The 23578-nt window shown below is 40.4% G+C and overlaps 2 protein-coding genes across 2 annotated transcripts; both read left to right on the top strand.

The window, feature by feature from the left end:
• The first annotated feature begins 180 nt into the window (after nucleotides 1-180).
• Nucleotides 181-12527, top strand: TMEM30A (transmembrane protein 30A). Its single transcript, XM_017825520.1, has 7 exons — nucleotides 181-487; nucleotides 5696-5812; nucleotides 6443-6550; nucleotides 7610-7697; nucleotides 8165-8308; nucleotides 9905-10111; nucleotides 11019-12527. Exons 1-7 carry the CDS (start codon nucleotides 212-214, stop codon nucleotides 11210-11212), a joined length of 1134 nt encoding a protein of 377 aa, XP_017681009.1. The 5' UTR covers nucleotides 181-211; the 3' UTR covers nucleotides 11213-12527.
• Nucleotides 12528-17561: 5034 nt separating this feature from the next.
• LOC108502514 (cytochrome c oxidase subunit 7A2, mitochondrial) lies at nucleotides 17562-21577 on the top strand. Its single transcript, XM_017825532.1, has 4 exons — nucleotides 17562-17691; nucleotides 18870-18959; nucleotides 20393-20477; nucleotides 21358-21577. Exons 1-4 carry the CDS (start codon nucleotides 17674-17676, stop codon nucleotides 21414-21416), a joined length of 252 nt encoding a protein of 83 aa, XP_017681021.1. The 5' UTR covers nucleotides 17562-17673; the 3' UTR covers nucleotides 21417-21577.
• The last annotated feature ends 2001 nt before the right edge of the window (nucleotides 21578-23578 follow it).

Here is a 23578-nt window from a genome sequence, read left to right as displayed (position 1 = left end):
TTACAGCAGTAGTGCTGGGTGGGCGGTAGTACCGCATAACCTCCCCAGTCTCTCCCAGTCTCTATGACCCCACGATTCCCTAATCCCGCGCTTTAAGGAAGGGCGCGGCCCGTCTGCGTCACCAGCCGCGCGCCTGCCGGTCCTCGCCGCTGCCGAGTGCGCAGGCGCGGTGCCCGGTCACGTGTGCGGCGGTGCCGGTGGTGCGGGCGCCATGGCGGTGAACTACAGCGCCAAGGAGGAGGCGGACGGGCACCCCTCGGGCGGCGTTGGCGTCCCAGGCGGCGGTGCCGTGGGCAGCGGCGGCGGAGGGGGGGCCGTGAAGACTCGCAAGCCCGACAACACGGCGTTCAAGCAGCAGCGGCTGCCGGCCTGGCAGCCCATCCTGACGGCGGGCACGGTGCTGCCGGCCTTCTTCATCATCGGCCTCATCTTCATCCCCATAGGCATCGGCATCTTCGTCACCTCCAACAACATCCGCGAGTACGAGGTGCGTGCGGCGGGGGTGCCCGGGCGGGGGGCCGGGAGCCCTCGGTGCGGGGCCGGGCGGGCAGTGCTCTGGGGTCGCCTGCCCCAGGCCGTCTGCGCCTCCCGGGAAACCCGGCCCCGGCCGGGACGGGCGGGACCCAGGGGGGTTCTGTGCGGAGCCCACAGGGCGCCCGGGCGGTTCCGATCCGGGGTCACGTTCGTGGTTGTCAACATTAGTTGCCCTCAGCAGACGCCGAGCTTACGGAGTCACCTCCGCATAGACGGTGTCCCTCCTGTCAGCCTTGCCAGTGCTCCCGAGTGAGCTTCCGGGGAAGTTACTGCCAGCATTTAATCAATACAGCCTAGCAAGTTTTTTTGTCATTAGTATGTCATCATTGGGGTAGCTTGTGGCCGTGGATTATATGTCTTCAAATGTTCCAAAGTAATTGTATTCTCAGGACAAAGTTCTGTGTTGAGTCTATTGCTGTAATTCTTACCTGCACTGGTGATACAACGTTTCAGATGCTCTGTGGAAGACTAGGCTGTCTAGTGTAAACCTGGATAGAAGAGAGTGGCTTTTTCTAATTACACTTACAAAAACTGAGTTGTTTAGATATGATAATTAGGCTACTGCTGTGAAAAGTAGCTGAACGTTAGCTGGAAGTGTAACTGTATATCACAGATTGATCCATTTGATAACAGAATCACTTCGTGTTGTACGGAAGGAAACAACTTACAGGGCTTAGGAACAACCTTGAGAAGCAAATGGAAGGCTGTGATTAGTTCAGTGAGGTAACACAACCAAGACTGATTGTAGTGAATAAGAATAAAGTCTGTAGTTGTTTGTTGGATTATTATGTTGAAGAGTATGAATTTTTGTGGATCAAATCATTGTAGTTAGAATCATGGAATCATAGAATCAAGTGAGTTGGAAAAGACCTCTGAGTTATTGGAGGTATGCTGCCACTTTCAAATAAGGACTGTTCAAGAGAGTGGCTTAATTAGCGGTAACAATGTGGCAGTGAAGCTCAGTTAACTAAAGAAATCTTGAGGTAGGCAACAAATGGTATTTTCATATTTCTGTTAAAATGCAAACATTCGAATAAAACTGGTTGAACTTTAATTTTCCTTTTATGTTAAGAACTAAAATTCCAATCAAGGAGAAAAATATAAGAGGAAAAAAATAAAGCTGAAGTGTATTTTACAGCATCTAAATTGGTATTTAAGCATACTTTTTGAAAAGAAGTTGCTTCTTGTGTCAAGTTTTGGGGGTATCATGAACATCTGAAAATTGACACAAGTGCTTAGAGAACATGGCCAAGTTGTCCTGGGCATGTAGACTTTTAAATTGTCATGTTATAGCCATATTTAAGGTAAATGCAATCCCATGTTTTCAGCATGACACTCATTGGAGAGAAGTAAAAAAATATCCTCATTAATTTTTTGACAAGTGCATTTAACATAGTCATGTCTATAGTAAAGCAATAGTCTTAGATCATAATGATTGTAAGGTAAATATAATTGGAAAAATATATCTTGTTTTTCATTATGACTGAATTTGCATTGATCTGTAGGGACAAGAAATACATCAGAGTTTTGTGAGTCCAAACATGTAAGTGACTTCTTGTGCCTATATTGCTGCTATATGCATATACAGAATTTTTATTGACTGTTGTTGCTTAGCAGCTCAGTCATGTACTCCTGGTAAGGTCCAGTAGAAGCCAAAAACTAGCTGTTCTCACCTAATGTTCAGCACAGAAATCATAGGAGAGTTGGGAGCATGACAGGCTCCCCTACGCGATCAAGTTGCACATATACAGCAGTAGGAACCAATTGTAGGGGAAACCAGTTGGCAGGTGCTGGCCTTCAATCCTCTCAAATTTCAGGTTCAAGACTGGAAGGGGTTTCATTTGTTTGTTTTGCTGTGTGGGTTCACTCTTCTATCATTCCCCTCATGTGAAGTTCTCAAAAGTCCAATTGCTAGGCTTTCATGAGGACTGGAGGGACAGAGTCCCCTGCCTTCTGGGAGTGTGGTTAGTTAGAATGGGGACACTTGAGTTCTGTTCTCTGATCCTCATATGTGTTTTATCAAGTGCTTATCGAGTGAGATTATCAATCTAAAGGCAGCTGAATTTTGGAAGAAAAAGGTTTAAATCAAAAAAGGCTTTACAGTTGCAGCAACAAAACAAAGCATTTTACAGGCCAACATTTCAGCTCTGAACATGAGTGAGGGATGCAGTTAAGACAGTGCTATCACCTATATGCATAGCTGACATATGTCCCTTCTTAGAATGCTGGCTTTTGTTATAACCTCCAAATGTTATTCACAAATAGCTGTAAATTTAGCTGTAGGAGACAACACATTTAGAAGCTAAAAGCAGTGACTAAGCTTTTTAAAAAATGTAATCAGGGGAGGAAGCAGAGGTAGTTATTTACACCTACCTCCTAGGCACTAACATACTTCTTAAGTGTGTGTGCGCACATATGTATGTCTGTAAAATTGGAGTATTGGAATTGAATAGGATGTGTAATTTATAACCCTGATATACGTATTGAAATTCAAGTCACCCTTTCCTGGAACAAGATATTGCAGGCATCACCATCTCTGTGAACTGTGCTGTTCTCAAACAGGTACAAGGACTGACCAGCAAAATGTACCTCTTCCATTGATTTCCTATGTAAATGCTCTTGAATTCAGATGTGGAAGATTTCCAACAGCTTAGGTGTACTAGAATTATAGCATAGTAATGTGTGATCAAAGTTGAGAAATATCCAAAACATTACCCATTTAGAAAAGAGATCTTTATGCTGTAACTGCTGCTGTGAAATGCATAATGGTAGTTAAAAAGCCGGATTTACTGAAGGCATGGTTACAAATGGAGAACTGGAAGTAAGCAGATTACTGTTGCGCACATCTTCAGCCTTGTGTGCAGTTCTGGTAGCCTCTTCTCAAAAATGATACACAACTTAATAAAACCTACAGAGAGGAACAGCAAAGAGGACCAGAGTTATGGGATGCCTTTTATACAAGAAGTGGTTAAGCAGAGCAAGATAAATATGTGATAGCATATGAAGTCTACAAAATCACAAATGGTTTGGAGAACATGTGTATGCGGTAGTTACATTATTTCTATACTGCAAATGTGTAAATCCACTGACAAAGACATTAACAGCCTGAAAAGCCATTGGTGTGGGATAACTTGGATAAACCCAATGTCATTAAATCAGAGGTTGTTGGGAAGGGCTCATGGTGTGGAGTTGTCATACTTAGCTGCTGGCTGATCCCAGAGGGCAGAAGGTCGGGTCAGGTGGGTTCCTGCTGTGGACTCCAAAGTCACTCCTTCAGTTGTCTAAGAGATTTTGTTATTTTGTCAAGAGGTGAAGATGGATACCTTTATCCCTTTAAATAAGCTCTCTGTTGAATGTAACCTGTAAATGTAGATACAGAAAAAAATACTTATGTTGGCAGTTACTGTATAGGAAAGGTCTTTTGGATGGCATGGAAGCTGGCAGCAGTCATCAGAAGCACGGTTCTGCTTCAATATTCATCAATTTCATGCTCCACAGAATTTAGTCAATTATGTTTTTAGAAGTGAAATATTTAGGTCTTTTGCAACCTTGGAGTTTGCTCTTGATCTAAAACTTCTCCACACATTGGAGAACTGGCTCAAGATACAGGGATTTAATTTCCCTCTAAAGGAAATACTTGCTTCAGCTTACTTAAGCAGAACACACCCGCCCCCGAGTTAGCCTTGAACAAATGAGGTGCATTGTTCGTTGCAAGCAGTGGTCTGTACGTCTGCTGTAGCCAAACAGAGCTGTTGAGGGCTCTGCAGCAGTGCTATTTCTAGATCAGCATAAACTCAGAATCTTGTTCAGCTGAGCAACAAAGATTATGTGATCTCTCTCTCTCTCTCTGCCAGCTAATAGCTTTTAAAGCTATCTCGTTTCAGCTAGGGTCATTAGGGTGTAGTCTGGTCTGTCAGAAATCTGGCAGCAGAGCAGATTCCAATAAAAGTGCTGATGGAAGATAGATAGATACTGAAGGAATCACAGGAAGAGAGACCTTGAGGAAGATCCAGAGGAAAATAGACTTCATGTGTTTCCTGAACCTTGAAACTGCGTGTTTGTTTTAGCTAACCTTAATATGGGTATTAGGACTCTTGGTAATGCCTTTCACTACAAACATAAATCAGGACAAACCATTTGCACCAGCCTTTCATAAAACTCTACAGGTGCTACTGCCATTAAACATTTTTCTGTCATAATCTGTTATATATTGCACCAGTGTGGGTCTTAAATTCTAAAATAGGAAGTTCATACTAGGTATAAAAATATATTGTTTATGGGCAAATGGAAGCTTTCTCCTGCTACACTTGCTGGAGCTACACATGGAGAGAGCTAATGTGGTCAAACCACTTGAGTTAGCTTGGACTGTAGGGTGAGCTCTTGGCTGCTGAGGGTATTTTATGAATACTGTCCACATAGCCTGACTGTACAGATTTCAAATAATGGCTTACTTTTTGGGCTACACTGTTAAAACCAGATAATATTGTATAAGACAGATAAATACTGATCATATTTCTTGTCCATTTACTGGTTATTTTACCATTCCTGCCAAAACAGTATTGATGTCTTAATCTTCCCTATTTTAGGATAATTTTGGGGCATTAAGTGATTTTTTTTAATTTGTTTTTAACCTTCTGACTAACTAGGTGGCTAAAAATGGTCAACAAAGCAAATTTTCTAACACAGATCTTTTCTTATTAAATACTTAGACTTTTAAAAGCTTAAGCTCTCTGGAAAGCTTGTAAAAGCTGAGATCTGTTTATCATATAGTGTGTGTGTTTGGAAACATTCATGTTGTCTGGAGTGTCTGCTGTTTGTGTTTTGGTGTGGGTTGTTTGTTTGGGTTTTTGTTTGGTTTGTGGGGGTTTTTTTTGTTGTTTTTGTTTGGTTTTGCCCCAGCAGTAATCTCACCACAGTGTTAAATTTATTTGAGTCTGAAATCAAGGATATCGTCAGAATCACCAAATTGTTTACAAAATCACAGAATGGTTAAGGTTGGAAGACACTTCTTGAGATTGTCTGATAGCCCTGACAAAAGCCCCGGGCTTTTGGTGTTGAGGTGTAATATGATTTCAAAATAAATGCCACAAAAACTCTCTGGCTTATTAATAATTTTTCTTTACTCTCCCATTGTAAATTAATGACTTTTTTTCTGTTACAGATTGACTATACAGGAACGGAGCCTTCTAGTCCCTGCAACAAATGCTTAAATGTGTCCTGGGACAGCACACCACCCTGTACTTGCACCATCAACTTCACACTGGAACATTCATTTGAGGTGTGCTGCCCTGTATGCAGAGTGAAATTAGAACAATTTATATTGTCTATTTCCTGTTCAAAAGGAAAGTTTTATCACTTAAGTATTTTATTTTTTTCCTATTTTAAAGGATTATTTGTAGTTCTGCTATGAACTTGGATCTGATTTTTTGTGTCCCCTTTTTCATTAGAAGGTGTGAGGTGTTTCTTAATGCCTCTGTTTATCTGGAAATGTAAAACATTAAATGGAATGCTTATGTTTTGTATGTTCAGAGTTACATGTGTCATATAGCTGGAGAGTAGATGAGCTATTCCTGCTCATGATTTACAAAAGCCCTGTTCAACAAGAATTGGAAATACCAGATAAGTTCTTTCTAACAAATTGGAGGCAAAGGAGGTTTATGGGTTCTACACTGGACAAGACCGGTGTTGGGATTAGTGCTGGTGAATATTATCCAGATAGTTTGTGGGACATTTATACCGTTTGATTTCAGGCTGCCAGATTATGTTAGGATAGTACTCTCGTGTATTCATTGAGAAGAAAAGGTTGAGGTCTTACTTCATGAATGTTGCTGTAAACACAGAGTTTTAAGAACTTAAAACGGAAGGTTTGTGTGAATGAAAGCTCTTCTTTCCTTCTTGCTTTTTGTAGAGCAACGTATTCATGTATTATGGACTTTCCAACTTCTACCAAAACCACCGTCGTTATGTGAAATCTCGAGATGACAGCCAGCTAAATGGAGACAACAGTTCATTACTTGTAGGTATTCATGCTTGCATATGCCTAAGGAACTAACTTCTGACCGCTGCATAAATCACAACACAGTATTTAGTTTAATGATAATGAGGTACTAAAATTTTTGCATGACAGAAGGCAACCATAAGGAATTCGGTTTACTGAAAATAACTGTAAAATATCATAAAATTTCTTGTTGATCATTTTATTAAACAGACACCAGTGCAGTACTTGCAATCACTTCTCAAATTTGAATAGTTTTAAACTCTCTTGTTGTCTTCTTGTTATCTTGTTACCTGTGTGTACCCATTCTGTTTGAAGCTTTCATTTTCAACATAAAATAACATTCAGTTACCTAGCATTTGGTTGGGGTATTACAACTAAATATAATTTTTATGGACTCTGGTTCAATACTGAACATCAGCAATACTGGAAAATATCACTACAGTGTATTCTGTTCAAGGCACTATAATGTTTAGGGCTAGACCTCTCCTTTTCCCAATTTTTATGAGGAGTGGAAATAGTAGTCGAGTTGTTGCTCCAGCAAGAATGATTCTCTTCTTTTACCAGTAAACTTTAAAAAAGGGAGAGTTTCAAGAGACAATATTAGATGATTAACAGAGTTTTGTGAGGGGCCTTTTCTTCTTCCATTTTGGCATGCTGTTGAAGTTCTTGCAACTTCTTGTGTTTTATGTTATGCTTGGTTTCTTGGTATGGTCTTACTTTGTATAACACTGAAGCATATTCAAATAAAACCCTTTAATAAAAGAGTACTTCATGTTGGACAACTGTTTTTATTAAAATATAAAAGTCCTAATAGCTTCCAAGAAAAGCCTTGTTTTTACTATGACCATGATGGCATTCTGACTTTATTCATGTTTTTCTTAGATTTTATTCCTGCTTGCAAGAGAAAAGTCAATCACGCTAACTAGCATTGAATGCTGAAATATTTGTAAATAACCTGACTTGTGAAAAGATTATTTTGTGGTACGTTTAAGATGTGCACATTAGAGGTACTGTAGTAGAAACCAGGTTAGTTGGATAAACCAGCGCAGACTCATCTGCCTTTTTTCTTTCTATCAGAATCCAAGTAAGGAATGTGAGCCTTACCGCACAAATGAGGACAAACCCATTGCTCCTTGTGGAGCTATTGCCAACAGTATGTTTAATGGTATGGTAACACTGTTAAGTTATCATATAGATGGTTCTCTGATCTAGTGTATGTTTTGTGTTGTGTTGCAGATTATTCTGAGTAAAGACATCAGGGTTTCTTTTGTTTTGAATTAACACATTTTCATTGTTCAGAATAAAATAAATATCTTTTACTGCTGTTGCTTTTTTCAAAATTGCTATGAGAATTAATTGTATCTCATAGCACACAAGGAATGGAAATAGCTGTTGTGAGAAGCTGCTACTGCTATGGAGTAGAAACATAGATATCATATATGGATAATATGCTGCTATCTGATACACACTGATTCTTATAGAACAGTTTGTGATTGTGGCAGGCAGGTAGTAAATGCCTTGTCCAGTTTTTTGGTTTTGTTTTCTCCTCGGGTAATTGTTTCACTGCCTGTCAAGATCATCTGTCTAATGAAAGTTTCTTCAGCTGGTTTTCTGATTTGATTTTGTCTTTAGATACATTGGAGTTATACCGCATTGATAATGACACGAGGACTCCAATTACTTTGATTAAAAAAGGCATTGCGTGGTGGACAGATAAAAATGTAAAGTTCAGGAATCCTACAGGAGATGGAAACAATTTAACTGCACTTTTCCAAGGTAACAAAAAAAACCCAGTTAAATTTTAAGAATAACAAAACGCTTCAAAGCACATTTTGATTCGAGCGAGTATTGCCTCACTGACATTTTACTGAATGTGCTAATTAAATGCGGTTTTCTGAAGAAATCCAAACTAAGGACTGCTCTGCTATTTAGAAAGGTTGTCTTTAAGTAACAAAAACTGCAAGTTTCAGTTTCCTGTGAAAGTGTTTCGTTTTAATCTTTACTGTAATAATTAATTATTTTTTTAAAATTTCTGAATACTTTGAATACTAAAAAAACTGTAATATGTGCACTGCTGGGGTTTAACCCCAGTTGGCAACTAAGCCTCAAACTACCTAAAAAAATAATCAAACAACCTCCAGAAAACACAAGAAAGAGAGAGGGAGATAAAACCCAAGAAGAACAAGTAATGCAAAAGAAAAGAATTGCTTACCACCATCTGAGTTCCCAAGCAAAGGCAGCCCCTGTACCCACGCATTTGTATTGCTGAGCCTGATGCCACATGGTATGGAATATCCCTTTGGTCAGTTGGGGTCTGGTCTGTGCCCCCTCCTGATCTCTCATGGGCCCCCAGCCTCCTTGCTGGTGGGGTGGGGTGAGAAGCAGAACAGGCCTTGATGCTGTGCAAATACTGCTCAGCAATAGTGGAAACATCCCTGTATTATCAACACTTGTTCCCAGCACAAATCCAAAATATTCTTCCATACCAGCTGCTGTGAAGAAATTTAACTTTATTACAGTCAAGACCAGTACAGCTTCTATAATGCTTGGATTTAACTTGTAAAGAAATCCTGCAGTTGTTAAATGAAACTCTTCATATGGAGTATTCATTTAAATGTTTCTACTGCTAAATTGTGCTAAGTTTTCTAAAAAACTGATTCTTTTTTTGTGATTAGAAGGACTGATGTCTCTCATTTGTTAGGTTATGTACAGTTTGGCAAATAAAAGTTTCCTTTGGCTACAACGTCTGAAAATAGTCTTAGGGCTCTAAGAGCATGTGTGTTTATGCAAGGTATGCAGTAACTTCAGGTTTAACCTGATGTGGGTTTTTTGCTTAGTCACAGCCAAATTACATCTTGTCAGTGTGATGGCTACCCCTGGAAAAGCAGATACCTTATCCTAATGCACTGTGGAATTGTATTTTCAATAACATTAGCAAAAGCATTTGTACATATTCTAAAGTACTGTACACTATTTTACTTGCTCGTGGTTCAGGAAAGGGTGCTCAAACTCTACCATATGAGCAGAGAAGCTGTTGTCATAATGGAGAACTACTTCACAAAGCAGTGCTTTGAGACAAGACTTCCTAGCAGTATGAATCTGTAGGGGAGGCAGAATTGTTTAAACAAATGGACAGTGCTGTCATTAATTAAGCTATTTATTTATAGAAATTACACTATTTAAACTGCAAAATAAAAAGTTCCTAAACAGCCCAGTGTGTTGCAATAGTAGTGTCAGCCTATCTCTAAATAGTGTTTAGAAGTTAATATTGTTTTTTGTAATAATAGAATGAATTTTGATGAGCAAGTGTGTTACTCACTCCTGTATTTGAAATACTTTGTTTTGTTTTTTTTTTTTTTTTTTTAATCCTAGGCACAACAAAACCTGTGAACTGGCCCAAGCCAGTGTATATGCTGGACTCAGAGCCTGACAACAATGGCTTTATCAACGAGGACTTCATCGTGTGGATGCGTACTGCTGCTCTGCCAACGTTCCGCAAGCTGTACCGTCTCATTGAAAGGAAGAACAACTTACAGCCTACCTTACAGGCTGGAAACTACTCTTTGGATATTGCATACAGTATCCTTTGAAAAGCCTTTGAAAGCGGCTAAGGGCCTTATACACAGGCATATATTTGCAAGTTCAGTTTCTTATTACCACCTATTAAAAAAAAGATGGTATTGAGCTGTGGTTGAAAACTGGTATTGAGAGATGGGTAGAATGTTACCATCTTTTACTTCTGTTCTGGTTTTATGGAAAGTGTAGCTTTGTAGTGAGAAGGAAATCAGATTGCTTGGGTACTGTAAAGGAAATGACAGAAGCATAGAAAGAAAGGAAAAGCAGAGAGAGTTGGTAGCCTAGAAATTTGAGAACTGTAACTTCAGGGTGAAATGACAATATATAATGAAGGGCAGACTGACTTTGGAGGTTGGAAAAATGCCAGAGATGTGGATCAGGTGGAGGTCTGTCACTCTGTTTTGGACAAACTAAAGACTAGGTAGAAGTGCAGGAGACTAGAGGAGGAGGGTTGTCATAGTTACCAAATTCTTCAAATTCAAAAGCACTTAATGATCATTTTTATATAACTACTGCAGTATTTTCCTTTGCTGTAAAACTATGGGGGCTGGATATAAAACTGAATGAACATAAAGAAAAATTTTGTACTAAAATATATTCAAGAATCAAGGTTTACATTTTCCTCACTTTACTGAAGCTGCTTTCAAAAGCCCACAAAGTCCTACATTTATTCTTCCCTTAAAAAGGAGTTAACATCTTCTAGCGTGGCAGTTTTCTTGAAGTAGCTGACAGCGCCCAGTTTAGTCTTAGTCTAAAATGAACAGCTAAATGTTTCATATTTGCAGTTCCAGTATTCAAAGGCAGCAGTTTGTATTTGGAACATGAATGAAATGACCCTAAATTTTCATGTGCCTGACCACATCAAGCTAGGTTTGGAAACTTGCTTCTTGTTTTCCTAAATGTTTTTCAGATTATCCTGTACACAGTTTTGATGGACGAAAAAGGATGATCCTAAGCACCATCTCATGGATGGGAGGCAAAAATCCCTTTCTGGGAATTGCTTACATCACTGTTGGGTCCATATGCTTCTTCTTAGGAGTGGTATTGCTGATCATTCATCACAAATATGGCAATCGAAACACTAGTGCAGACATTCCCAATTAATCTTGCATTCTGAAAATAAATGTACTGCATGTGCATCAAGGCCAGTCCAGAATGGATCCAATTTTTGAAAGAGAAATCTCTGCCTCTGTCACTTCTCAGACCGGGTACATAATTTTTATCTAAAGCTCCCCTTTCCCATACTGTGGATTAACTCTTGAAAATGACGGGTATACAATTAGCTCTGTTGATTGTATCTCTGCCTGTGTCAGAAACAGTTTTTGTGATGTTTGCCTCTAACTGGGCAGGCCACACGATGCATATAGCTCCTGTTCCCTTGATGCATCTGCTGCTTGTTCACATGCTGTGTAATGTTGTTATGATTCAGTACATTTAGATTGTATGGAGAAAGACTGTTAAAAGATACTGTATATTGTTAACTTTCCAGAATTCAGGTGTCAGTGCTGTTGAAAGGAAAAGTCAAGTCTTTAAATGTTTTTTTTCAATTTACTGTCTTGTGTGCATGGGCTCTTACATTTCTTGCTGAGATTTTAATATATTTATACAAGTTGTTAAATATTTTTCCTGTGTCCTACCCACTTTAAGTGCTGTGTAAAATTCAGCACTCTGGATTCTTTGTATATTTACTATATATGTGCCTGGCCAGTAAACAAGCATCCTATGAAGATACCAGAAAACCTATTTGTTAATTATCTGCGCGAGTCTCTTAAAAAGATTGTTCTAAATTGGGACGTTTGTTGCAGGTATAATCTGCTTTTTCTAATTTTCTTTTCTTTAAGTCATATCCCATAATAGTTTACTTTTTGTGCTTGCTGGTTTTGCTTTTTATGAGCAGCTCCAAGCATTAATCAAGAAGAACCTAAAAGGTTTTTTTCCGTTCACAAATTTGGGTGAATTCCTTTTACTGGAGGAGTTTCCTAATTTTTTAAGGCATATGTATTCTGAGCAGGCTTTGTTGCAAGAGAATTGTATACTTTTTCCTTATTTGGAGTGAACACCACATGAATTTTTTGCGGTGTTAAGGAAGTAAACTATAGAAATTCAAAAGTTGAGATGGCGGTGACCTGTTTTACCTGAAATGCAGGTTTAGCTTGCTGTGAAATGTAATTTAAATATTGCAGTAAGAAGCAATGTGCAGCTTAGTGTCTTAAATGAAATAACAGATGGATTCACCTTTAGGTTAATTAAAAGTTAACTGCAACCTGTAAAATATTAATTTTTGGTGACTTTTTTTTTTTAGATGATGCACAGAAACTGTAATGTATATGGTGGAGATCACTTTATATGCAACTAGCTTAATAAAATATTGAGTATATTAAAAGAGACTAATAAATTCTGCAAACCATTTAATAAGAGATTTGGTGTTGTTTTTGAACATTTATTTTCATTTGGATGAAAAGACATCATTAAGTGTAAATGCAGTTTTAAGTGAGTTGTATTTCTGGGATTGTGTATTTGTTACAAAAATTTATGGTCTAATATCCTAATCTATGGGCAGGTTTAAACAAAACTTAATAATTTACCACATAAATACATGACTGGTTTTACTTAATTACTTGTGTAGCCTAACAGTTTACATGTGTAAATCTGGATTAACTGTGGAATGGGGCAGCATTTCCAGTGTACTAGCTCACTGTAGCTCCATATAATAATTTGTTTGCACAGTACAGTCTGGCAGCACAGGGCTTTCAAATAGTCAGAAGCTTTTAAGGTCTTATTTACAGTGCTGTACCTCTGTTGCTGGAGTTACAGAATACAGGTAATGGAACTTTGTATGTTGTAAGGCAGAAGATTCGCAGAACATGTTAAGCTGGCTTCCATCTTTTGATTAAAGCTGCTAGTCCAAAATACAGTGAGTAAGGGGATGTCTTACAATTACTAGTTATTAAAATATTTTGTGTTTGTCACTTGATGTGCAACTATATTCTGCTTCATTCATAATTCCTATTTTTTCCAAGTAAGAAACGCTGCTTATTGTGCTTAAAACTAAAATCAAAGTTTTTTTCTGTCTTCACCTTACAATATTTTTCAATGCCTTACATTTTTTTACTGACTACAGCTGTCAGTGCATCTTTGATCTTATCAATTAAATGCACCAGGGTGAGAATTGCTGTCTGGTTTTTGTTGCAATTAAGTGGGTTCTTTGAGAGCCTGTAGCAGCAAATACATGGGACAGTGTGCCCACAGAACTTAAAATGCTTAATGTAATTCAAATTTGTAAACTCTTCCTTCAGTCATGGCCATTTGCCTTGGTGTAATGTTGGTAACTATGGAGATCCTTGGAATTTGTGTTTCTTACAAGTTGCACGTGTGTCACATGTTCAAAGGTGAAACCACAACATCTGACTGATGCTTCTCAGGGCAGTGTCACTGTCCTAATGTTCAGTGTCATGTGTCGAATCTGGATTTGACCACCAGTGACCTGGTTCTTCACTGGCGTCCTTCACAAGTATTCACTACCAAGCTTCAGAAGTACCAAGAGCAATACCTCTGCTTTCAGAGTGCCCACACTGAGTGCTTTCTGAGCCTTACCCAGCTGAGGCAGTGCCCACAGTGTGAGAGATGATAAACTTTCTGGAGGCTGCTGCTGTTATGAGCGTCTTGCTTATAAAATGAGCCTTTCCTGGAGACAGTATTTTGGGGAAGTAGGATTTGTCCTCAATGTACGCAACAGCTCTCCAGACCAATTCCCTTGTGTGAGAGCGGTTTTTTCTGTTTTCTTGTAAAAATCTACATCCCTGTAATAAAGCAGATTGTCACCTCAAGATGTTTCTGCTTCAAACTATTTGGGGAGCTGACAGCTGTATTTTGCTCAGTCAGAGGGAAGAGTTTATAACTGAATTGTGAAGGATCCTTCACAGCCTTTGCCTCTCTTCAGTACACTGGTACTGAAACTAGGTTCAGTACCTAGTTCCAAGTTCAGTACTAGGTTCCCAGCAGCATGGTTTTTCTTTAATTATGAATATTAAACCATGAAGGATGTAAGTCTTGTCTTTTTTTAAGAGAAATCTCTGAGGGAGGAAAGGTCATGACAGTCAGGTCAAATAACATCTGCAAACACATTATCTGCTCGAATCCATCAAATAGAGCAATGAACTGGACTGGTTGGATTGGATTCACAAGAAGTGTTATTGACTGCATCCTTCTCTCAGATGCCTTACTTGCAGTGGGAAAAAGAGCTTGACTTGAAGTGAGTGCCTGGTGGAAAAATGTGACTTGTGTCTACAGCAGAATGTACTTACTGTTAACCGTTACTTAAAAAGAGAAGTTACTGGAATGCAACTGCTGAAGACAAAGAACAGTGCATAACCACAGAGTAATCTGATCTTCAGAGTTCCTGTGACAAGACTATGCTTTCTGATCTTGCCAGAAAACATGATCTATCCTTGGTACTACATCAGTTTGTTTTGGTAACAGTTCAGTAGCAAACCCAACATAAAAAACCTCGAACACCCTCAAATGTTCCACATACTGAATACTTGTCTGTATTAACAACCTGCCAAAAATTCTCTCTTTCAAAGTAGAAGAGAAAACTGAAAGTCTAAGACAATTTTATTCTTCCTTCTTAGCAATGTGGCCAGTTTATGGAAAAGATTGCTTCTGACAGTGTGAAAATGGACTCTTGAGGTAGAAAGCAAGCCCAATTGCAAGAAGTTCTTTTATTGTAGTAGTAGTAAATTTTCCTCAGATCAGAAGAAGTATTTCAATGTAAAAATACCCTGTGTTCTAGCTCACAGAATCTGTTCTAGTCACCATATTTCTTTCTGTGCCTAAATGTGAAGTCTAATTTTACTTCACAGTTTTAATTAAGGCTAAAGTCCATTATGAAATAGCCTGATAAGAATTAGCAGGTCCTTACATGACCTGAGTCTCAAATAAGAAACATCCTCACCCTGTGTTTAATAAATAACTAAAGTAATATTTGCATCATACAGCTGCTGCTGCAAAGTCTGAAGTTGGAGGATTATCTTTCTCATTTCCTGTTGGGGATGAAATAAAGAGGAATAAATGCATAAGTCATTCACTGTGGAAACTCAAGAAGTTTTTTTAAAAAATAAATAAATTCAAAGAAAATAGGTGGAGCTGTATCTCTGGACCCTGATTTCAGATAAAGATCACATAAAATAAACAATTTGAGCAAACGGAATACCAGAGTTAGGTGCAAGTTTAATTGAATTTTTACCTAAGGATTGTGCCTAAATTTTGCAAAATAAAATGGTGAGATGATTTAAGTAGTGTTAGAGGGCCAGGAAGGGAATTAATGACCTCATTAATTCTATTATGAAAATGGGGAAGACTGGACTGTGATAGTCTTGGAAGAAAGGAAAATGTGATTGCCTCAAGGCTTGCCTGCTGAGGCCTGGCATTACCTGGTTGAAGTTAGGATATGCTTTACAACAGATGCTTGTAAACTTCAGAACAAATCTTTGTTCTTTCTGTCAGCAAGTTCTTTTAATGCAGTTTCAGTGTACTGTACAACTCAAAGTAACTTGGCTGTAAAATGGCTGTATTAAGGTAGAATACAGCATGTTTTCTCTCTTGGTACACAATGTAGCTTTTAAGTGGGTTAGTCAATTACTTGGTTTGCAGGAAAAAACCCCTCAGTTTAGCAAGGTTTACATACCCTTCTATCATTGGTTTAAGGGGTAAAACATTTTTTTTTATGATGAATGCTTTTTAACAGCTAGATTAACAGCCCTGTTTTCTTTCTGGTTTAAGCAAAACTGTTTAACAATGAGTTTTCATAAGCAATTTTGTTATTCTTCAGTGCAATACATTCAGTTAGGAAAAAGCAGTCTGTTTCTAGTGAAATATCCTCACCCTGAGGCAGCAAGTTGCCATTTCTCTTTCCCTCAAGTTTTCATTTCTTCATAAATTAGTCAATACTGAAGACACCAGCTGTGCTTGCTGTGACCAGTCATCATGTAGCTTTGATTGGTACGTAACCCACATGCCAAGCTTTTATAGGGTCTTTTGGTTGTAAGATTTGTTTTGACAGTATCCCTGAGGCTTAAGTTCAGACAAATCAGAAAATGGTCCACACAGCAGAAATTAAAGAATAATAATTTCTCTGTGGGTACGATCCTTTTGCCAGTATCTAAATACAACTAAGTGTATGAAGATCAGAATAAAACATTGTATACATTCATAAGAGGAAAGGTTGCAGGAGAAATGAATGGAAATCTGTCTTGCAGTGTTTAATGTATTTTTAAGTGTTATTCTGTGATAGCACTGCTTGAGTGTTTGAAAACTGTTAAATAATGCATCCAATTTCCTCCTCTGTTACAACATGTATTTCTCCATGACAATGCTTTCTAAATGCATTTTTAATATTCTGCACAGCTAAGACTATACCTAGAAACACTACTTCATCTTTGCATTTTTAGTTTCTTTCTGGGACAGCTGTGCTTTTGAGATACAATCCTTGTCATTTCCATACTAGATTGAACACTACTTTGCTCTGTTTGACACACGTTATTCATCATGAGGTTTGGCATCAGTGCAAAAGCAGTGTAATGCTAAAAACTAAGTGCACTGCAACTGCAGCAAAGCCACGAAATAGTGTTCCCAACAGCATCATATTTCAGAATAAGGCTGAAGCATGAGAAGATGCAACTGTGGTGTTGGATCTGCAATGCAGGAAAAACACAAGCTTCTCAGATCAGTTTCTTGAAGGGCAAATAGATTCTTCCTTTAGAATCAAATAGGTTTACATTTACAAGTCTGGTATTACTTCACTCTATGTAATTATATACTGTGAAACATGAAACTGAAGTTGTTTTTGTGTTGTTTTGGTTTTTTTTTCCACATGCAGAGTACTCGGTGTCGCTGCCATGAACGGAGTTTCAGGCCGTGGGCAGGTACATGGCTTAGTCTGGGGTTTTCTGTGGGTAATGGCTCAGCTAGGGGATGCCACATCGGTCCCAGGGGTGTAAGACCCACTCACCTGGGTCGGCCCCAGGCTGTGCTTAGCTCAGTGTCCTGCCTCTAGTGGCGGCCAAAGGGGATGTCGGGCGAGTCCATATGAACCGGTGCAGCCCATGGTGGTGCTCTCACAGGACACGCATCCAGCCCTCTGCGGATATTAAACTTTTCAATGAAAGTTGGTTTTAAATTCTGTATGTAGCGGCTCTGGGGGACATTCCATAGATTTCCCGAAGTGCTCTCGCTGTGTTCAGTGAGGAAACGCTCCTGCCCTGTGCCCGCCCGGGCGCTTCAGCCCCCTCCCGGCGCCGCGCCTTCGGACAGGTCACCGCTCCTTCCTCCCGGTGTTGTAGAGCTCAGCTCTGGTTCCTGGGACACGAACCCGGACACATCCCATCCGACCAACAGGCCTGCCCCAGCGCTGCCGCCGAGCCGGGCGGACTGGCGGGGCGGCGCTGTGGGCGCTGCGGCGGCGCTCCGGGCGGCTCCCTCTGTGGTGCCACCGGCGTGGGCGGGAGAGCCGCTTCCCCTTCCGCTGCCCTTGTTGCCGGCGGGAGGTGACAGGACCAACAGCCGCGATGTGGCGGAACGTGCTGGTGAGGCCCGGGGACGGCAGCCCGCTGTCGCCGGGGGTGTGTGGGGCTCCCTCGCGGTGCCCCCCCGGGCGGCGGGACTCGGCCCTGGTGACCTCCCCCCGCGCCGGGCGCTGCGGAGGGACCTGTGGGGGTCGGGGGGAAAGTTGCCCTCCCTCCAGGTCGCGGCCCATTCGCTCCGTGTAGTCCTGAGCTTTAGGGACTTGAGGGGATGGTGTTGATCAGGGGCTCTCGGGTATGCTTAGCCCGTCTCCCAGGAGATATATTTTATAGAGTGTTTATTTGGAATGGGTGGGGGTAGGATTGTTGTCCCATTACTTGCAGCCAGCATCACCTGGATGTTTGCCTTCTCCGTGCCCGCGTCTTTAGTGGTGATACTTTTGCGGGGAGCGGTGAGTGTTGTCAATGTTGGTTGAAGGAGACCGCTGACACCTCGCCGCGTTTGCAAATGGCTGATTGTTTGAGGCATTAACCTTTAACATTTCCGTTTCCTACAGCATCTTAGAGCTACAGCCAGCTCTTTGGCTTTGACACTTGACGTGTCGAAGGCAGACTGGGCCAGCAGAGAAATTATATGTAGATCATTGCTTTTGGTCGCCTAACCTGTGTGATCAGACTGCGGAAACTGATTCCAGCTCAGAACATGGCAGTGTGTTCTTAAGCTGTGTGTGTGGCGAGGTGGAAGTGCCTCCTCCCTAGCTCTGTGAAGGTTACTGCCTGCGCTGGGGGCTCACAGGTGAACTGCAGCCGTGACAGAATATCCTTGCCTTCTCAAAAATGTTTGATGTGAATGTTATTGTCCCTTTTGTTAGTCAGACACAAAACATGGTGCTTAAAACTTCTGTCTAAGGGGCAGAGGCTGAGATTTCCCCAAAAGGGTGCTAACTGTCAAGATTATGCTGCAGATCCATAAATCTGTTGTATCTTACTGAAAGTAATTTTCCTGAGTTTTTCCTTTTTAGGTAATCAGTCAAGCAGTCCTTTACAGCATCTGTTGAAAGACTTACTGAACTCAAACAAACAAAACTTCACCAAAACCCACTGGTTTTGTTTGTAAAAGGCTTTCCCTTTTTTTTTTTTCTGTCTGTTCCACTTATGTCATGCTTTTAAAAGAATTACCCAGCGTGAACAGAGCTGAAAAATATCACTGTTTTAAAAACACTGTTTATCTTTTATTTCAGGCTCTTCGCCAAATTTCCCAGAGAACCATAAGCACTGCTTCACGCAGGCAGATTGAAAACAGAGTTCCTGAGCATCAGAAACTTTTTCAGGTATTAAGTTGAACAATTTTAGTAGATTAACAAGGTGTTAGTAGGTCAATTGCATACATTTTGTTTCTAAAGAACTGGTCAGACTCTTCTTTACACATGAAGAGAGCTTTTGAAATCAGCTGTATGATTATAGTGCTTGTAATCAGCAGTTATTTTCTACAGACACTAAGAGTATTTGTACATGTGTAGTTGACTTGCTCACTCTTCAGGGCTTTTTTACCCTATGAAATGATTTGTACCTGAGTTTCTTGTAAGTATTAGGCACTGTGCAAAGATGAAGTACTCTCAAAGGAGTTGAGATGGGGGAATATATCCTAGGAACAAATAGAGAAAAACAGCAAGTGAGAGGACAGAAATACAATGAAAAGTTAAGCCTGAAATCTTACAGCTATATCTACAGTTTATAGATAAGCCCCATAATTCTTAATGAGGATGTAGTATTGTGTTGTTCAGTTATGAAAACCGTAAAAGTCTTAAATGATTGGATTCATTCCTAGAAAATTATTGAACCTTTAAAAACAGCTTCTGAATTACTCTGTTCCTGATTGATAAGGTCACCAAGTGAGAACTAGTGAAAGCAGAGAACATTTAAGAAAATACTCCCAATTGTGAGCCATAACCTGGAGATGTAGCTTCATACTGAGGATGGACAGGGCTTCAGCAATGTGAAAGGGACAAAGTATATTAGAAGTCTCACTTTAATAGTTTTTGTATCTTCTTGCTTTCCTTTCCCCTGAAAGAGAAAGCCAGTCTTCTGAGACACTGTGTGAGGAGCACAGTGTTCACTGTGGGCCAAAGGGGGAAGCAGGATGTTGGTGATGGGTGAGGTCAGAGGTTCTGTTTCTGCTGGCAGAGATCTCTAGGCATATCTCTTCCTCCTCCCATTCCTTTCTTGTGGGACAGCAAGTTAAGCTGGGCTGGGTTGCAAGTCACTAGCACAGAAGCCTGGCTTGAATTTTAGAGCAGTGTGAACTTGTGACAAGGGTAAAGATCATGGGATCTGGTGCCTAGGAGTGGAGCAAAACAGTTTCCTGTGTGACACCAGGTGATAGCACAGACTCCTCCCCTTGTTGCTCCCTATAGTAGGGATTAACTATTCTGGAGATGGACGGGAAGCTTGTAGGGATGGTAATCACATCCTGTGCACCTGAGGGGGCTGGCAACTGGTGTCAGAAGTGTTTAGGCATCTGCCAGTCACTGCTATAGAAATGAATCATGCACATCATTTATAGTACTCCCGTAGTGAGTGCTCACCTGATAGCAGAGTGAAAGCTTTAAAGACAAAGTGGGACCTAAATAAGGTTCATTGTCTTTTGGGGATTGGAAGGATAATGTGGGGAAGTAATTCCTCTTCTGGGTAATTGTAGTTATATTAACACAATAGTGCAAGAATTGTATTTAAATAGTTTATTTTTGTCACTTGTTTCCATTAGGAGGATAATGGCCTCCCAGTGTATCTTAAAGGTGGTGCAAAGGATGCTCTGTTGTATAGAACCACCGTGGTTCTAACGATGTTTGGTAAGGCTAATACTAAAATCTTTATGCTTTGGTATAATTTCCAATGTGCCAATTTTAATATTATTAAAATACTTTCTCTTTGGTACAATCTCCAACATGACTGGTGTTTTCTCTGTAAATTAGTTACACAGTTCCTTTGGTTTGTTCTTTAGAACATGCAAAATGCATGTAGAGAGGGAAAAAATCCACATTTGGACATACTGTATATATTTATTTGTGCTTTTTCCAAGTTTAGCTTTTCAGATGGCTTTTTTCCACACTGAGTACTGTGGGCTGAATATTCCTTCGGAATTCATGTATAATGTCAGAGAAAACGAGAACTACTTAGAAAGCCTATTCTGAAAAGGAGTAAAATGTAATTATAGCATGAAAGTAAACCATTTGTCTCACTAGCCTGACTCTTCTTAGTGCTGGGTGAAACTCAGCGTACTGAGTTTTCATGTGGTGGGAAAACTAGCAGAATTATATCCAAGGTTCATAATACTGCATATATTTAACCTTTATGTTGCTTGTTACATAATTTTGTAGTAGCCTCTAACTTAAATATGTTGATCTAATGGATTTTCAGTTCAGTTGCTTTAAGAATGAGTAACAATTACTTTATGATTGTCTGTGTAGGTCCCACAAACATGCCTCTCCCCACTCTTTTTTTTCCTTGTTTCTTTATTTTTGTGCAGCCTGTGGAGAGGTATTTAAGGATTTTTTTTTTCTTGATAATATGAATCACCAAAAAAAATAATTGAGACATGGCTATGGAAATGTGTTTTGTCTGAATTGCAGCTGCTTGTTGTCAGTATTTCTTCTGGAACAAACTGCAAAGCTGACTTGAAAGGAATTCTGTTTGCCAGTCTGAAAATATCTTTTCTGTCTCTTAATTCAGGAACAGTCTATTGTATGTATCATCTGGTTGTCTCTTCAATGCCCAAGAAGCAGAAATGATTCCAGTTCAGGATGCCTCAGTGACTAAACATCTCTTTGTCCAGTTCCATGTGACTATGGTGGCAGCTTATACTTATTATAAGCAGCTGGCTGAATGCTTGGAATCATAAATTAATTGTAACATGTTAACTGCAATCAATAAAGCAGTTTATACGTGGTGGTGTGGTGGTCTGGACTGTATCATGTGTTCCTGTGTGTGAGCATCTTCAGTCATAGGCTTGCCGAGCTGGTGAAGAGAAACTAAAGGATTATTACTAAGTTTGCCAGGGTAGGAGAACCTCAGTCCATCGCAATCCTCATCTCAGTTTGATGCCAGAACCAGCCATAGATGCCCAGAGCCTGAAGTGGAATTGCAGGTCAGCAGGAGCACCTGAAAGAGCAGCAAAAGGACTCCCAGACGCTCCAGTCAGTAAGTCAGATTCTCCAGGGACACAACTTCAGTGCCTCTGTGCAAATGCACACGGCCTGGGGAGTGAACCGGAGGAGTTAGAGATGTGCTCTGACCTGCAGGGCTGTCATCTCAGTGGCAGCATTGACAAGCGGAGGGATGGCTCCTACAACTGGAGTGCTGGGGTGGAAGGACAAAGGCTGTGTAGGAAGGACGGGCAGGGGGACAAGGTGGTATTGCCCTCTATGTCAGTGACCAGCTGGAGCACATGGAGCTCTGCCTGGGGATGGATGAGGAGCCAACCAAGAGCTTATGGGTCAGGATTAAAGGGAGGGCAGGGGCAGGTAGCAGTAGTGGAGGTCTGCTACAGGTCACCTGACCAGGAAGACTGGATTAGTCTCTCTATAGACAGACAGGAACAGCTTCACATTCACAAGCCCTGGTCCTCAGAGGGGAATTCAACCACCCTGATACTTGCTGGAGGGACAACACAGCAGGGCATAAGCAATCCAGGAGGCTCTTGGGATGCATTGATGGTAGCTTCCTTCTCTAAGTGATAGAGGAGCCAATGGGGACAGGTGCTATGCTGGACCTTGTTCTCACTGACAAGAAGGGGCTGATGGTGAAACCAGAAATAGAGGGATTTGATTCCAGATCATTCAAAGGTGACAGTTTTTACTGTGTAGAGCTGATAACAGTGCCCTCTGCAGCTCCAGGTGCATGGAAGTCATCTCAGTTGAACTGACCACCTTCATCTTCTAGATTTTTTTTTTTCAGTGGCTTTTCTCTGTTACAGCTGAATGGGGCATCAACTATATGCCTTAAGGCAGGTTATGTGCCTTAGCAATAACATTGTTGAGTAGTGCTCAGCTGCTCTACTTGCCAGCAGAACTGTATGACAGCATATGTAGAGACAGAACAAATGGCTGATAAAGGCAATGGTTTGATCAGGATCCTTTCTGAAGTCCTCCTCATTCACTGGCTGATGCGGTTATACCAGCTTGCTGTGATAGTGACAATCACAAATGCAACTGAAGATCCGTCATTGTCTTGGGGGAGAAAAATTTGTGGTTTAGAATTGGGCGGAGATAGCCAGCAATAACTACTAGTTGCTGGCAGGTATTTAGGAAAAACCTTATATCTGAAGTAGCTAGCCCTGTCAGTGAAAATTCCTGCTCCATGAAAAATGCTTCTAGGAAGCATCTTTAAGTTGGCAAGTATGAGAATCACTTGTAAGGTACCCCAATGCTTCTTCCTAGGTTGATGATTGCAATTACCGGGGAAAATCATCATGGAAATCAATCGTAGCTGTGCATCCCTAGATAGGTTTTATGTTTCTAACAGAATTTGTGCCTTTGTAGCCTTCCTGTCGAATTGCTACTTGTGGATTATTATGCCTGAAGTCTGTAAGAAATAGAGCTTCTAAAAAAACCCCAAATAATTTCATCAAAGTAATCCTTTTATTTCTCTTCATAAGGGAACAGTGGGATTTCAAATATGAAAATGAGCTCAAAAATCTGGCCTCCCACTACAGTGCTATTTTAAGCCTCTTGTGGATTAAGTTTGTTTGGAATTTTTTTTGCTATCCTGGAGAACCAGAGTATGCTTGTTAAACTTGGGGCAAAGTGGAAGAGAAGGGCCAGTGTACTCAGAACTCTCTAGTAGAACCAAAAATCTTAAAAGACAAGGTGAGTGGGAGAATATCCCTCAATGGTAGCCTCTCTGCACAGGTGGCTTTGGCCAACTGTTTGACTAAAAGAGTAAGAAATGCCTG

The sequence above is a fragment of the Lepidothrix coronata genome, unplaced genomic scaffold (assembly GCF_001604755.1).
Source record: "Lepidothrix coronata isolate B3197 unplaced genomic scaffold, Lepidothrix_coronata-1.0 Scaffold4, whole genome shotgun sequence".
NCBI lineage: Eukaryota > Metazoa > Chordata > Aves > Passeriformes > Pipridae > Lepidothrix > Lepidothrix coronata.
The sequence above is the reverse complement of the archived record's forward strand: the minus strand, read 5'-3'. Positions and strand labels throughout refer to the sequence as shown.

What these genes read in the sequence shown, in the direction of transcription:
- TMEM30A (XM_017825520.1), top strand. Translation starts at nt 212, where the DNA reads ATGGCGGTGAACTACAGCGCCAAGGAGGAGGCGGACGGGCACCCCTCG. An exon ending in ACAACATCCGCGAGTACGAG is followed by an intron (nt 488 to 5,695) that starts GTGCGTGCGGCG and finishes TTTCTGTTACAG; the next exon opens with ATTGACTATACAGGAACGGA. An exon ending in CACTGGAACATTCATTTGAG is followed by an intron (nt 5,813 to 6,442) that starts GTGTGCTGCCCT and finishes TGCTTTTTGTAG; the next exon opens with AGCAACGTATTCATGTATTA.
- LOC108502514 (XM_017825532.1), top strand. An exon ending in AGCATCAGAAACTTTTTCAG is followed by an intron (nt 18,960 to 20,392) that starts GTATTAAGTTGA and finishes TGTTTCCATTAG; the next exon opens with GAGGATAATGGCCTCCCAGT. An exon ending in CGTGGTTCTAACGATGTTTG is followed by an intron (nt 20,478 to 21,357) that starts GTAAGGCTAATA and finishes CTCTTAATTCAG; the next exon opens with GAACAGTCTATTGTATGTAT.